The 17,400-nt window shown below is 41.6% G+C and overlaps 1 protein-coding gene across 1 annotated transcript in view; it reads right to left on the bottom strand.

The window, feature by feature from the left end:
- wdr75 (WD repeat domain 75) overlaps positions 1-17,400 on the bottom strand; it is a 43,114-nt gene that overhangs the window by 3,608 nt on the left and 22,106 nt on the right. The window contains exons 15-19 of the mRNA XM_061926484.1: positions 9,645-9,739; positions 9,460-9,555; positions 9,188-9,357; positions 9,047-9,106; positions 1,441-1,584 (exon numbers count right to left, since the gene is read on the bottom strand). Of these exons, the coding sequence (XP_061782468.1) occupies positions 1,441-1,584; positions 9,047-9,106; positions 9,188-9,357; positions 9,460-9,555; positions 9,645-9,739 (565 nt within the window). The remainder of the gene's footprint in view (positions 1-1,440; positions 1,585-9,046; positions 9,107-9,187; positions 9,358-9,459; positions 9,556-9,644; positions 9,740-17,400) is intronic.

The raw sequence follows: 17,400 nt of genomic DNA, 5'->3' as shown, positions 1-17,400 counted from the left end.
ACGGTGGTTTGGCTTCAAGCGGGAATATGTCCTTACATGTCAACATCTCCGTTCGGTGCCACACCAACTAAATACCGAAGCAACTATTTCCATATCAACACCGTAGGACATATACTATTTGATATGCAGCTCATTTTTATGTGACACGTATTGAAATATCTTGTGTGTCATCATGCACAAAAGTGCACTTATAGCTTGTTTTAAAATGTCTGACAATGTTGCACTTTCTGTTTTGGAAATGACATGAATGTTTGTGCCACTGCTTAATAACTGTTTGATAAATGCAGTTTTGCTAAATTGACTTACCGGTAGTTGTGATTTCCCTCTCTGCATGAAAGTTTAAAATGAGCATATATTAATGCAGTATGAAGACGAATGTTTTAATGTAGACACATGGAATCATCATACTGCTGTGATTATATGTATCAAGTGTTCATTCAAGGCTAAGGCAAAATATCGAGATGTATATCATGTATCGCGGTATGGCCTAAAAATATCGAGATATTAAAAAAAGGCCATATCGCCCAGCCCTAATTGTAAGTTTCACAATACAACTGAAACTATTCATACTCACTAAAAAGTCTGTGTGATTTCTGTAGGACTGTTTTCATGCATATTTGTACGTGCTATGGTAATATATTCAAGCAAGCGTCATTAGCATTAGCTAATATGCTAACACATTTACAAATGTTTGTGTTAGTATTATTAACTTACAAAGGCATTATTTTTTATCGTTTGTTACACAAATGTTCTTAGTAAACTCAGCAATACGTCACCGTAGAGTTATTGAGTCCATTTAGCTGATTAGCTTCCGCAGCTAGTAGGTTCATGACGATGACTTCTGTTTTGTCTGATCATCCGTTTTACTGGCACCATTTGGAAACAAGGCATGTAAATAAACATTTACAGAATCTGTGTAAATATCTCATTTTACAAGGCATATATTTGCGGCTTATAGTCCGGTGCGGCTAATCTAGGAAATATATTTATTTCTTAAAAATGTAGTGGGTGCGGCTTTTATACCGGTGCGCTCTATAGTCCGGAAAATATGGCAAAATCTAAATGGCAGACATTTATCCATGAAAATATGGAAAAGCTGCTGATGGTGTGTTTAACTGAGAAGCAGCTGGAAGAAAGTCCACTCTCCATGGTAAATGCTGTACATTTCAATATTTTATAAAATGACTGTAGTTGTTTGTATTTCATTATATTGTAATGTTTGTATACAATATTTGTTATCTAAAAGTTTGTTTTTAAAACACATGCTACTTTTTAAAATTGTGCTGTTAATTAAATTGATTTCAATGGGAGACGTTGATTATACATACATGTTTTGAGTTCAGACCTCCATCACAAAACCAATTAAGCTTATGAGTTGAGGTACTCCTGTACTATTATTCTAATTCTTATTTAGCGAATGCAAAAAGTCACAGTTCTGACCTCCTTGACAGCAGCAGAGGTCTGAGGAGGCTGAGTTCTCTCGGCAGCCTCACTGCTCAAAGGCCCTGGATTGTCTTGCTCTTGTCGATGGCTGCCCAGCAACAGGTGAAACGGGGTCATGGCGACAGAGTCATCGATCACAAGCTAGAAAGGGTAAGAACATTCTCACATATATTGACTGCCTTCACCAAATTAAACAGTTCAGAGATAGAAAATCAGTGACTACTAACACTTAATGTGGTTGATGAAAATGTGATGTAAATACAATATATGGTATTGAGGCATACCCACATTATACCATACTTGCCAACCTTGAGACCTCCGATTTCGGGAGGTGGGGGTGGGGGGCGTGGTCGGGGGGCGTGGTTAAGATACATATATATAAGAAATACTTGACTTTCAGTGAATTCTAGCTATATATATATTTTTTTTATTACATATATATATATATATATATATATATATATATAAATAAATAAATAAATAAATAAAATAAAATAAATACTTGAATTTCAGTGTTCATTTATTTACACATACACACACAACACTCATCTACTCATTGTTGAGTTAAGGGTTGAATTGTCCATCCTTGTTCTATTTTCTGTCACTATTTCAGAACACACACATTATACAAATATACACTATAAAATCAATAAGAAAACGGGAGCTCTAATTTGGGAGTCTGAATTAGGATCAGAAGTTCCTATATAAACATTGCGCACTCACGTCGCCTTTTTGTATTGATTACTGCAGCTGTGCACTGGATTCATTCACAAATACAAACTACAACTCACAAACACTTTAGAGTTAGGCTCCACCATCAGAATGTGTACTTAAACTTATAAAGATCACATGGATATTATTCAGTGAGTTGATTCACCAAAACTAACCTGTTATACAGGAGGAAAAAGCACACAGGACATTTCAATTGTTCACAGACTGGTCGCTCTCATCAGAATGACAAGACACTTCCGGTCTGCAGGTGATAGCATTCAATTGGGAAGAAACACCCTACTGCCCCCTACTGACCAATGTGAATACTGATAAATGTGTAATGACAGCTCCAAAAACGAATTCAAACCACAAAATAAAATAAATAAATCAACACAAAAATGTGACACATTATGGGTGGGTCACATATGCATGTACAGTAGATGGCAGTATTGTCCTGTTTAAAAGTGTCACATTGCTGTTTACGGCAGACGAACTGCTTTACGGGGGACAAAAACTTGACTGCTGTTGTTGTGTGTTGTTACCGCGCTGGGAGGACGTTAATGAAACTGCCTAACAATAAACACACATAAGAAACCAAGAACTCGCCCTCGATCATTAGCTGTTTATATGGTGGGAAAGCGGACGTGAGAACAGGCTGTCAACACGTCACTCAGGTCCGCATGGAGCTGGAGGGGGCGTGGCCTGCAGCTCCGCCTGAATTTCGGGAGATTTTCGGGAGAAAATTTGTCCCGGGAGGTTTTCGGGAGAGGCGCTGAATTTCGGGAGTCTCCCGGAAAATCCGGGAGGGTTGGCAAGTATGCATTATACCTCTTTCTAATATATTCCCCTCAGGCCTTTTTAAGTCTATTTCTTAATGAATACGCCTCTGAAGCTGGAATAAATCCAGCACCCCAAGATGGTAAAACCTTACATAGCAATTAAAGTTGGAATGCAGTGTACACCACACAACATGATTAAAGACATTTCCAAAGTTATCGCATGTATTCTGATCGCTTCAATTGAGGCACCTGGAAACATTAATTGAGATGAAGATAAAAGGATCATACACTACTCTGTATTAATGTCTCGTGAGTGCGACCACAGCGGAAGGGGACACGCGTAAGTCTGCCGTGTTTAAACATCCTGGTTCTAACAGACGTTCAACGATTTCATTTGGATTGTGATCAACTACGTGACTATTTAAAGGACACCTAAAATGATTTTAATCTACATTTAAAACACTTCTTTGTGGTCTTGATCAGTGATTATCAAACTGTGGTACGTGTATCACTAGAGGTACGCGTGCTCCATCTAGTGGTACGTTACTGTATTAAAGTAGAATGTTTTATTTTCCTATATTCAAACAGTGTTACTGTTCAAAATGTGTGTAATGATAGTGGGCAAAAATATTAAATGTACTTTTTAAATAAAACCTCTGCCTGGTTTTTAATAAATACTTAGGTCTACTACGCTATTGTATTTTCATGTTGGATTATGGTGGCACTTTGAGAGCCATGTGTTTTCTGAGGTGGTACTTGGTGAAAATAGTTTGAGAACCTGGCTTAGATATGTACTCGATATGATTTGGTGTACATTTTGCTGCACAGTCACTTTTATGACTTGCTTTTTGAGTGTCTGTACAAAATGTCCAATCCCAGATTGCAAAAAACTATGACTTAATATCATTTATATTCTGAAAATGTACACCGTTGAAATATTTATCTTGAAGTTGCCTCCTCTATATTTTTTTCAACACGAGGAAAAATAATCTTCATAAACCTATAGATTCACCCGGTCACAACATCAGATACACCTGCACACTCGCCAACTTTTAGCAACATTTATGTCACTGCATATCGCAGATCGGTATTATGCTCATGCTACACAATTAAATAAAAATACTTGATTTTAGCTCCTCTCTGAGCTGCCACCTTAACGTGGTAGAGGAGTTTGCGTGTCCCAATGATCCTAGGAGCTATGTTGTCCGGGGGCTTTATGCCCCCTGGTAGGGTCTCCCAAGACAAACTGGTCCTAGGTGAGGGATCAGACAAAGAGCAGCTCAAAGACCTTTATGAAGAAAACAAGCAAGGAACCCAGATTTCCCTTGCCCGGACGCGGGTCACCGGGGCCCCCCTCTGGAGCCAGGCCCACAGGTGGGGCACGATGGCGAGCGCCTGGTGGCCGGGCCTGTCCCCATGGGGCCCGGCCGGGCACAGCCCGAAGAGGCAACGTGGGTCCCCCCTCCAATGGGCTCACCACCCATAGTAGGGGTCATAGAGGTCGGGTGCGATGTGAGCTGGGCGGCAGCCGAGGGCAGGGCACTTGGCGGTCCGATCCTCGGCTACAGAAGCTAGCTCTTGGGACGTGGAACGTCACCTCGCTGGGGGGGAAGGAGCCTGAGCTAGTGCGCGAGGTGGAGAAGTTCCGGCTAGATATAGTCGGACTCACTTCGACGCACAGCAAGGGCTCTGGAACCAGTTCTCTCGAGAGGGGCTGGACTCTCTTCCACTCTGGCGTTGCCGGCAGTGAGAGGCGACGGGCTGGGGTGGCAATTCTTGTTTCCCCCCGGCTCAGAGCCTGTACGTTGGAGTTCAACCCGGTGGACGAGAGGGTAGCTTCCCTCCGCCTTCGGGTGGGGGAACGGGTCCTGACTGTGGTTTGCGCTTACGCGCCAAACCGCAGCTCAGAGTACCCACCCTTTTTGGATTCACTCGAGGGAGTACTTGAGAGTGCTCCCCCGGGTGATTCCCTCGTTCTACTGGGGGACTTCAATGCTCATGTTGGCAGCAACAGTGAAACCTGGAGAGGCGTGATTGGGAAGAATGGCTGCCCGGATCTGAACCCGAGCGGTGTTATGTTATTGGACTTTTGTGCCCGTCACAGATTGTCCATAACGAACACCATGTTCAAACATAAGGGTGTCCATATGTGCACTTGGCACCAGGACACCCTAGGCCGCAGTTCCATGATCGACTTTGTAGTTGTGTCATCGGATTTGCGGCCTCATGTTTTGGACACTCGGGTGAAGAGAGGGGCGGAGCTTTCTACCGATCACCACCTGGTGGTGAGTTGGCTGCGATGGTGGGGGAGGATGCCGGACAGACCTGGCAGGCCCAAACGCATTGTGAGGGTTTGCTGGGAACGTCTGGCAGAGTCTCCTGTCAGAGAGAGTTTCAATTCCCACCTCCGGAAGAACTTTGAACATGTCACGAGGGAGGTGCTGGACATTGAGTCCGAATGGACCATGTTCCGCGCCTCTATTGTCGAGGCGGCTGATTGGAGCTGTGGCCGCAAGGTAGTTGGTGCTTGTCGTGGCGGTAATCCTAGAACCCGTTGGTGGACACCAGCGGTGAGGGATGCCGTCAAGCTGAAGAAGGAGTCCTATCGGGTTCTTTTGGCTAATAGGACTCCTGAGGCAGCGGACAAGCACCGACAGGCCAAGCGGTGTGCGGCTTCAGCGGTCGCAGAGGCAAAAACTCGGACATGGGAGGAGTTCGGTGAGGCCATGGAAAACGACTTCCGGACGGCTTCGAAGCAATTCTGGACCACCATCCGCCGCCTCAGGAAGGGAAAGCAGTGCACTATCAACACCGTGTATGGCGGGGATGGTGTTCTGCTGACCTCGACTGCGGATGTTGTGGATCGGTGGAGGGAATACTTCGAAGACCTCCTCAATCCCACCGACACGTCTTCCTATGAGGAAGCAGTGCCTGGGGAATCTGTGGTGGGCTCTCCTATTTCTGGGGCTGAGGTTGCTGAGGTAGTTAAAAAGCTCCTCGGTGGCAAGGCCCCGGGGGTAGATGAGATCCGCCCGGAGTTCCTTAAGGCTCTGGATGCTGTGGGGCTGTCTTGGTTGACAAGACTCTGCAGCATCGCGTGGACATCGGGGGCGGTACCACTGGATTGGCAGACCGGGGTGGTGGTTCCTCTCTTTAAGAAGGGGAACCGGAGGGTGTGTTCTAACTATCGTGGGATCACACTCCTCAGCCTTCCCGGTAAGGTCTATTCAGGTGTACTGGAGAGGAGGCTACGCCGGATAGTCGAACCTCGGATTCAGGAGGAACAGTGTGGTTTTCGTCCTGGTCGTGGAACTGTGGACCAGCTCTATACTCTCGGCAGGGTCCTTGAGGGTGCATGGGAGTTTGCCCAACCAGTCTACATGTGTTTTGTGGACTTGGAGAAGGCATTCGACCGTGTCCCTCGGGAAGTCCTGTGGGGAGTGCTCAGAGAGTACGGGGTATCGGACTGTCTGATTGTGGCAGTCCGCTCCCTGTATGATCAGTGCCAGAGCTTGGTCCGCATTGCCGGTAGTAAGTCGGACACGTTTCCAGTGAGGGTTGGACTCCGCCAAGGCTGCCCTTTGTCACCGATTCTGTTCATAACTTTTATGGACAGAATTTCTAGGCGCAGTCATGGCGTTGAGGGGATCTGGTTTGGTGGCTGCAGGATTAGGTCTCTGCTTTTTGCAGATGATGTGGTCCTGATGGCTTCATCTGGCCAGGATCTTCAGCTCTCACTGGATCGGTTCGCAGCTGAGTGTGAAGCGACTGGGATGAGAATCAGCACCTCCAAGTCCGAGTCCATGGTTCTCGCCCGAAAAAGGGTGGAGTGCCATCTCCGGGTTGGGGAGGAGATCTTGCCCCAAGTGGAGGAGTTCAAGTACCTCGGAGTCTTGTTCACGAGTGAGGGAAGAGTGGATCGTGAGATCGACAGGCGGATCGGTGCGGCGTCTTCAGTAATGCGGACGCTGTATCGATCCGTTGTGGTGAAGAAGGAGCTAAGCCGGAAGGCAAAGCTCTCAATTTACCGGTCGATCTACGTTCCCATCCTCACCTATGGTCATGAGCTTTGGGTTATGACCGAAAGGACAAGATCACGGGTACAAGCGGCCGAAATGAGTTTCCTCCGCCGGGTGGCGGGGCTCTCCCTTAGAGATAGGGTGAGAAGCTCTGCCATCCGGGAGGAGCTCAAAGTAAAGCCGCTGCTCCTCCACATCGAGAGGAGCCAGATGAGGTGGTTCGGGCATCTGGTCAGGATGCCACCCGAACGCCTCCCTAGGGAGGTGTTTAGGGCACGTCCGACCGGTAGGAGGCCGCGGGGAAGACCCAGGACACGTTGGGAAGACTATGTCTCCCGGCTGGCCTGGGAACGCCTCGGGGTCCCACAGGAAGAGCTGGACGAAGTGGCTGGGGAGAGGGAAGTCTGGGCTTCCCTGCTTAGGCTGCTGCCCCCGCGACCCGACCTCGGATAAGCGGAAGAAGATGGATGGATGGATGGATGGATGGATGGATGGATTTTAGATTTTTTTTATGTTCATATCCTGAAGCAGAGTGGGGAAGCTCCTCATTGAAAGAGTAAAATAAACCACATTTTGGGTACAATAACAAATTAGAAAATGAACTGGAAAACTCCTAATCTCACCGCAGTATTGTTTTTAACTTTGTAAAGCACTTTGCGTTGCATTTCTTTTATGTATGAAAAGCGCTTTGTAAATAAAGCTTGATTTGATTTGATAAAAAATATACAATATTAAGTGGCAAGAAATACGTCATAACGAATATATATGTTCTGTACCAAAACTCACTCCATATTCTCTACTGCTCGCCAGTGTTACCATATCGGAGTTATTGTGCAGAAATATAGGCAAACAACTACAAAAGTAAATGTATTCACTTAGCATGTTACAAAAAAGAAAGCTCAGTTAGAATGATACATAATGAGTGATAAATACAGTCATTACAAATACATTGGAAGCAGCCACCACAGTTGACATACTTTACACAAAAGTCACAATTTCTCTGTGATTGTTAGTCCAAAGCTAATGAAGATTTAGGCAAATAAGGGTAATAAGTTATTTTTTTTTCGTTCTGTGCATTTTTTTAGTGTTTATGCGCCGTCGGGTGCGTGTTAGAGAGCCTGCTGGTTACTAAAGCTGCATGAGTGTAGCAGCAGAGTGCATCAAATACGGCCGTAAAAATCATACTTTGACGAAATAAAAGCATGTTTAATTATAAGTTTATGAGCTGGACTATGTTTAGAACTATATATCGACGTAATATTTTGTTTTATTTCGTCAGAAAAAAATGGGTAATACTTGTATAGCGCTTTTCTACCTTCAAGGTACTCAAAGCGCTTTGACATTATTTCCACATTCACCCATTCACACACACATTCACAAACTGATGGCGGGAGCTGCCATGCAAGGCCCTAACCACGACCCATCAGGAGCAAGGGTGAAGTGTCTTGCTCAAGAACACAACGAACGTGACGAGGTTGGTAGAAGGTGGGGATTGAACCAGGAACCCTCAGATTGCTGGCACGGCCACTCTCCCAACCGCGCCACGCCGTCCCCAAAACTAACGTCAAAATGACAGACGACCCTATGGTTAAAAACACTGGTGTAGACCACAAAGAAGTGTTTAAAATGTAAAATCACGATATTACCCTAAACGGGAGAATAAGGCTCATATTGAACTAGCATAGACCACTGCAGGCAGTGGCTGTTTCTGGCATGTGCGTTTCTAGGAGTGCACAGGGCGCTATTGATAAATTGACCACGTGCCTGAGAACTGGTTTAGCGTTACAAAAAGTACAAATGTATGCATTCACGTTAAACAACATGGCAGTTTTTCTTCTTTTGGTGTATTTATTAAGCCGCATCCTTTATGCATTCACACACAGCATCTGCAAAAGGGGGTCTCGCCCAGGGCGGGGCATAGAAGCTGCAATGGTATCTGCAACTGTCAATGGCCGCAACAGTTTGACCCTGGGAAAGGATATTTCTATATTTTATGGAAAACATTGTCAACTAACATGTTAACCGGCGGAATATTTTCAACCATGGAGCATTATGATGCAGACAAAATGTGTGTTGCCATGAATTGTGCTGTACCGGTTTGTTAGATGCCATCAGTTGGTTCTCCTCTGTCTTGGTGAGGAATGTCTTGAGGTCCTGCAGACGAAAGTTGTATGTTAGTTATGTAAATTGTCAGTAAATGACAACCCCTTGAATAAACAAAGGGACTTCACCCACCATGTGCTGGGTAAGGAAGTACAGCTGGGATTGGTTTAGCCACTGGCAGCTCTCCTCACAGTTTTCTTGCATCTTCTCCCTCGGGGTAAAGACAGCTGCCACTACCTTGTGTGGACACACTGCCTTCTGGCAAAACAGCGGCCGTGGCTCACTGGGCTTAAAGACAAACACTGAAAAGAAACCACAGTAGAAACTTAAAAGTAACAAGGGTAACGCCTTAATGATCTGAAACCAGTAGAGTGAAAACAGCGTGCACACAGCACAAATCTTACAGTCGGTGCATTCATCTTGACTGCAGAAAGCAGCCATGTTCTCAGACAGTGGGTCAGCCAGCAGCAAGCTGATTTCCATGGAGGTGCTCCACTCCACTAGCACAAAGACCAAGAGAGCACTGTTAGAAGTTTGACAACCTATATGTATACTACCGGTAACTCCAATTTTAGTGGGAGAGCTTTACATGAGCAAGTGAGGAGATTCCAACAGCAGAGCAGGTTCTTCTCGGTCGTTGCAAGCAAATATTTGGAGCAGCTTAGTCGCCCAAAACAAAGATACCTGGTGGATGGGAAAAAAAAGTTCCTTCAGTTTGTTTGCAACTTTAAAGGTCAAAGCACTTGAGCAGACCTACACAGGCAAAGCTTTTAGACGTTTTGTTCCACCTCTGTGAAGACTTAAAATGATAAAACATGCGTTTTAATTTGGGCTGGGTAACGATTAAAAATTTTAATCAGAATTAATCGCACTATTTCTCCGATTAATCACGATTAACTGCATTGTATACGCAAAACCCAATAATTAATTCAAAAGTAGTGTGTAGTGCACCTTTATTGGAATATTCTCCCAGATGAACAAAAGCGCCAAAACATTTGTTGTGCAAACACAATTTAAATCAGTACTTAACTTAACTTAAACAGTAGCAGTTAAATACCATATTTTATGAAAATCAACTAAAAAAATGTAAATACCGACATTCCAGCTTATTGCCACTGCCAGGGTATTTAAGTTATCCGGTTTGTTATGGAAAATAAATATAATCTACATACAAATCCCTGAGCCACAATCATAACATCCGAACAGGCAATTTCTGAGGTAACAGCAGAAACATTTTCTTTTATCAGGGAGAAAGAAAAGAAAGGGTGAAGCACAAAACACTTCACTGCTGGGATTTCCTTTACAGGGGACTAGAATGTAAAGTCCATGTTAATAATGGAGTTCCTTCAGAGAATCTCACTCAACTCGGTGCAGTTTGTTCATTCTTAGAACTTGACGGCCATTAATTTTAAATGTACTGCCCTATGAATTAAAGTGCCATAACATTTACTGTGCAAACACACTTTTAACAGCATTTTTAAACAGTTAGCAGTTAAACAAAATATTCGTAAATCTTCAGCCTCAGCTTCAACAATGTTATCAAAGCAAATACAAAATTAAAGCTTATTGCCAATACCTGGGCATTAATGTTATACTGTTCCTTATGGAAAAAAAAAACAAAGTCCTGGGCCACAATCACAACAATTCTACAGGCAATTTCTGAGGTAACAACAGAGAAGTTTTACGGTCATCATGAAGCAGTATAACCAGTCTATATTCAGTACCAAATGTCCCTATTAGAGAGAGGTGACGCTCAAAAACATTCACTGTAATTATGGTTACCGATTGATGTCCAGTACAGTCCTCTCCTTTTCATACAACTCGTGTATTCTTCGTGCGATGGTGCGTCTTGATGGCGGCTCATACTCGCTGTCACTTGTTGCGATTCACACAATGTTTCTCGTCTTCCACAACACTAATGGGCCTACAGTCTGTAACTATCCACTTCGCTATGGTAATTGTTAGCTTCTCTTGCTCTGGTTTATCTATACTTCACCCGCACGCTGCATTTAACATAGTCTGCCAAAGCCTGGCTCCACTTTCTGCTTTGTTGAATGGTTTGCTCGCATCAACAGTGTGCTTCGCATTAAGGTGATCTTTTAGACTGGAAGTACTCATGTGATAAGAAAATTCAGCTTGGCAGTGGCTACAAACGACTTTGCTTCTGTCAAATCCGCCGCCTGGAAGTACTTTATAATGAAAATGACCCCGTAAAAGTTCTATTGAGTTACCCTTCTTCTCCATGCTTGTTTTGTTTTCTTCCGCGTTTTCCTTCCTTTTCCGCAGAAGCCAGCAATAGGCGTTAACAAAATAAAAGCATGTAAACATACGCAAATGCGCGATAAAATAATTGTCAGTGTTAATAGATTGATGGGTTAACTCGAAATTAACGCATTAACTTGCCCAGCCCTAGTTTTAATACAAATAATTATTGTCATTATGACAATGTATGGCAATGTAAATACTAAGGCTGAACACATTTTGAGAAAAAAACCTAACTGCAATTTTCTCTCCAAAATTGCGATTTTTATATTTTACACCTATAAATGCATAAAACTGCGAATATAACAGGTGAAGGAAGACATGTTACTTTTAGACTGACAACATACAGTATTCTTGTCTCAAGGTGCCACACATTAGAACAAGATGCAATAATCTACTTTATGCAGACAGACTCACAGCTTGTGTCTACATCATGTTCTAAACCTGAAGAAATAACCAATAAAAATTATACAGTGAGGTTATTTTTCAAATTTTGTTGGGACAATATAGTGTCTCACAAAATATTGCCAATAAACAATATTATTTGCAAGCAATATTTTGTGACCAAATTAAGCACTAATGTAGTCATAATATATAATAATGCAAGTAACCATTTAAAATGATAAACTTTTATTTCTTATTACTGTAGAATTGTTCATCATTGTACTGTAATTGGAAGGTAAATAACTTATTTATCCCAAATAAACAAAAAAATTAAATGGATTAATTTCTCTAAGCAAAAATTTAGCATAAATAAATATTAAACATATTAAAGTGCATTTATTTTTCAGTTGCCATTACACTATTCTTGCTCGTTCGTCCGAATGGATGAGCTCATATTGCCCATTCAATATGGAAAGAAAATACTGTATTCCCACAAAAGGAAATTTGGCTTTTTAATCTTATGGTTTCCTCTTAATTTTTGTTACGTTGCGGAACTTCTCGTTAGCGAGGCACAAGTAGGGAGGCGATCTCTGTGAATCCTCTGTGTGAGACCTAGCAGTCTGGCTCTCTGCTTAGCGAGACAAAGATTGTGAATGACTGAAAAGAGGGCTCACTGAGTTCAGTCAATTCTATTGTTGAATAAACCCAGCCAGGTTCTGAGAGCGATGAGTGAGACGTCTTTCTCCCTTTTTAAAGGGAGAGACAAAAAACAAGCACATGAACAAAGCCATTTATCGATGCCAGCAAGGTATTTCGACTTAATTTAAAATTTGTCGTTCGATTAATTGACTTAGACTATTGGCCCAGACGTAGTCACCATCCAAACGTCTATCAAGGTGTTTGTTTTTAGCGTACTGACTGCCTCCACTGCAGCGCGCACACACTTGCAGTTTCCTGTAAACACTTGATTGGCCAGGGGGCAAAAGATGCAAGGCTCAACATTTCTAATTGGCGAACATGTCTGATATACAAATGCCGGTGAAGGCGGAGAAATTAAGCTTGCAGCCCGAGTAAATACCACAATACACTTATTTACCAGTTCAATTCATGTAGCGCATGGCCCTGAGAGCATCAACACAAAGCAGATAAGGTCAGAATCATGTATTATTTGGGAGTTGCATAACGAGTCAGAAGATGGTTGGGTTTGAGGCCATCTTAAAATCCATAGGTGGTGCTTATACAAGAGGCTGCTGGCAGCTGTCAAAACAGTTTTTTAATCTTCCTTAGTCCACACAAAAAATGCTTGTAAGCTTCCACATAAAAATCTTTTTTTTTCTCGACTATCTTGATTTGTCAGTCTTGCAAATACACTAAAGGCTGACAAAGACAATTTCAGAAAAGTGGTACAGAAACTAGGACGATCACGTGTATATCCTCTGTGAACTTAAGGTCCCTCCTTAAGAAGAGGGGGCATCTGCCAACACAGACATTTGTCTTATTTCATGATCAGCAAAATGCGTTCTCCTAAATTTGTATGACCTGTTGGCTAGGTTACTGTAACTATTCACACTGCTGCCGCTTATGTGAGGGCTACAGCTTAAGCAACTAAAACCAGAAAAGATCCTAGACCTATACATTACTTTTAAGAGGGCTGGTGCAAGCTATTCATGAATCATAAACAGGTGCATCTCAATCAGTTACAAACCCCGTTTCCATTTGAGTTGGGAAATTGTGTTAGATGTAAATATAAACAGAATACAATGATTTGCAAATCCTTTTCGACCCATATTCAATTGAATGCACTACAAAGACAAGATATTTGATGTTCAAACTCAAACTTTTTTTTTTTTTTTTTGCAAATAATAATTAACTTAGAATTTCATGGCTGCAACACGTGCCAAAGTAGTTGGGAAAGGGCATGTTCACCACTGTGTTACATCACCTTTTCTTTGAACAACACTCAAACGATTGGGAACTGAGGAAACTAATTGTTGAAGCTTTGAAAGTGGAATTCTTTCCCATTCTTGTTTTATGTAGAGCTTCAGTCGTTCAACAGTCCGGGGTCTCCGCTGTCGTATACTACGCTTCATAATGCGGCACACATTTTCGATGGGAGACAGGTCTGGACTGCAGGTGGGCCAGGAAAGTACCCGCACTCTTTTTTTACCAAGCCACGCTGTTGTAACACGTGCTGAATGTGGCTTGGCATTGTCTTGCTGAAATAAGCAGGGGCGTCCATGAAAAAGACGGTGCTTAGATGGCAGCATATGTTGTTCCAAAACCTGTATGTACCTTTCAGCATTAATGGTGCCTTCACAGATGAGTAAGTTACCCATACCTTGGACACTAATGCACCCCCATACCGTCACAGATGCTGGCTTTTGAACTTTGCGTCGATAACAGTCTGGATGGTTCGCTTCCCCTTTGGTCCGAATGACACGATGTCGAATATTTCCAAAAACAATTTGAAATGTGGACTCGTCAGACCACAGAACACTTTTTTTTAGATGATCTCGGGCCCAGAGAAGCCGGCGGCGTTTCTGGATGTTGTTGATAAATGTCTTTCGCTTTGCATAGTAGAGCTTTAACTTGCACTTACAGATGTAGCGACGAACTGTATTTAGTGACAGTGGTTTTCTGAAATGTTCCTGAGTCCATGTGGTGATATCCTTTAGAGATTGATGTTGGTTTTTGATACAGTGCCGTCTGAGGTATCGAAGGTCACGGTCATTTAATGTTGGTTTTCGGCCATGCCCCTTACATGGAGTGATTTCTCCAGATTCTCTGAACCTTTTGATGATATTATGGACCGTAGATGTTGAAATCCATAAAATTTCTTGCAATTGCACTTTGAGAAACGTTGTTCTTAAACTGTTTGACTATTTGCTCACGCAGTTGTGGACAAAGGGGTGTACCTCGCCCCATCCTTTCTTGTGAAAGACTGAGCATTTTTTTGGAAGCTGTTTTTATACCCAATCATGGCACCCACCTGTTCCCAATTAGCCTGCACACCTGCGGGATGTTCCAAATAAGTGTTTGATGAGCATTCCTCAACTTTATCAGTATTTATTGCCACCTTTCTCAACTTCTTTGTCACATGTTGCTGGCATCAAATTCTAAAGTTAATGATTTGCAAAAAAACATCAAATATGTTGTCTTTGTAGCATATTCAACTGAATATGGGTTGAAAATGATTTGCAAATCATTGTATTCCGTTTATATTTACATCTAACACAATTTCCCAACTCATTTGGAAACGGGGTTTGTAGAATATTGCAAGTTCATTTATTTCAGTAGTTCAATTCAAAAAGTGAAACTCCTATATTCAACAGATACACAACACACACAGTGAAATATTTCATGAATGTATTTGTTGATTCCCTAATTTTAATAAGCATTTACAGCTGATAAATCTAGCATCTTATAAAGTTTAAAATGATCAAAACCTATTTTGGTAGTTACAAAGTGGACACTCATGAGAAACAATACCAAAGTGTCAAAAAAGTTCCATCCATGTGGAAGTGAACCTTACAAGCACTTTTGGATTGCTCTGCAAGCAGTGATTTATAATCTTTTTTCTATGCGTGCAGGACTTACTTATAAACATAATAATAATAATAAAAATGGATTAGATTTTATATCGCGCTTTTCTATTATTAGATACTCAAAGCGCTCACAGAGAAGTAAACATTCAAGGTCTGCACCTTCCCTGCTTTACTTAGAAGTTATGATGTTATACACAGTCTGCTGTCTAAAACAATTTGACAGTGTTAAGCACATTGAGCAAGCCCCCAAAAAATGTTTGTTCGGATGTGAGGAGAAGTTAGTTTGTTTCACTTATGATATAAGTTTATTTCTAACATATATACAGTTTAAAGTGACACATCCTATAATTTACATATTTACATTTCTCTTTACGTGTTCGAAAAAAAAGTAGGAAGAAGCCAAGCTTTTTTAATTCTGCCACTTTTACGATTCATAACAATCTACTAACATATCTGTTTACCTTCTGTCATCCTTTTGTAACACAAATGACATCAATTAAATACATAATAAATATTTAGGTCAGTTATGACTGCACTTTTTTCACAGTGAAGTGGGCTCAGCGGGAGGCATACATAGGAGGGCAGGGTGAGGCGTGGTGGCGTTCATTACACATACCGTTTTGGTGGGATGCAGAAAATAAAAAGCCATGCGGGTCTACATAACTTTTTGTGCGGCTAATTATGATCTGAAAGGAGTCCAGAAATCAAATAGTAAAACATCGAAATTTAGTATAGTAGGTCCCTTTTGAAGAAACAAAGGCAAAAACCTCCAGACACTTTAGTAAGTCCTTATTTATTATTGAACTCCTAAAATGAAACACATTTTGAATGATATCCTAATATATTGAGATGTGCCTGTAGTTAGAGAATGCTTTCATACATTAGACTTCCTTCTTCCACATGTTATTTATCATCAATACTGCCTACGGTACCATTTTATAGCACTTCGCGTTGCATTTCTTTTATGTATGAAAAGCGCTTTATAAATAAAGCTTGATTTGATTTTTGTTCTCTACACTGGGCTTTCAAGACATCCCCAAGTAACATTTTACTGACCAAATGTTAACATTCCAGTCAACACTGAATTAATTAGTCCAATTTAATAAATTGTACACATCAAGATTAGTTATGTTGTAACAGGAACTTAACGAGCCATGATTAACTTGGTGTTAGTGGGAAGGAGAAAGGCTTAATTCAACAGTCGGCCCGTCTTTCTTAGGAAATATAAATCCAGGCGACAAATCAACCCATTAAATTGTCTGCACAATCTACACCATGGACCAGTAATAAGTCCTGCATGGTCATTTGGTTCCTATGATACCACTCTCGGAGAAGAAACTATTCAGCATATATAATTCCCAAGTGAAATTACAGTTTGATCATGAACTTGCAATTGAAGATAAAAGGAATCTTATTTTTGTCTAACTTTTGGACAAAGGCAAGCAATATAAGAAAATGCTGCAACACAAATTTGTGTGACTCTTTCAATTTGTGTGACTCTTTCAACTGGAATATTTGATTAAACAGATCTGGGATTCAAAGGAGAGCTGCACTTTTCTGGAATTTTGCCCATCATTCACAATCCTAATGTAAGACAAGAATACATTTTTCTTTTTTTATGCATTCTAAGTTGTTAAATTCGGCAAGTACCAGGTGGCTAACAATGCAGATAATGGGAGTACATCATTCCGCACATAAAAAATCCCAAAACCTCCAACAATACTCCATGTACATCTGGTGACTTGAATATTAACCAATTATTAGCAATATTGTTATTACAAACACAAACAAACTATTTCAGCTGCGCAGTAATCACAGCGCTAACTAGCTGTTATGTTGATTTATTGAAACAATGAGCTGCTGAACGTTAATTGTATATTATAAATCATGCCTCTCACCTGTATAGTAGAAGGATGTGTCCATAAACTGGGAAGTTGGTCAACTGTGACATTCAACTTATAGAATATATACCAAAAGATGCCTGTTATGTTCTGTAAGATATTATATCGTGTTCAGCATTTAACAATAATGCTCCATGATGCTTAGTGTTTAACTAGAACTGGATCTGCTTAACACACAGCTTCTAAAACTTGTAGCTCATCGTCTTTATACTCAGGTTAAGAAAGATAAGGTTCTGGATCATCATTTGTCGGG

This window comes from Nerophis lumbriciformis, linkage group LG31, assembly GCF_033978685.3.
Source record: "Nerophis lumbriciformis linkage group LG31, RoL_Nlum_v2.1, whole genome shotgun sequence".
Classification (NCBI taxonomy): domain Eukaryota; kingdom Metazoa; phylum Chordata; class Actinopteri; order Syngnathiformes; family Syngnathidae; genus Nerophis; species Nerophis lumbriciformis.
This window is presented reverse-complemented; position numbering and strand designations above follow the sequence as displayed.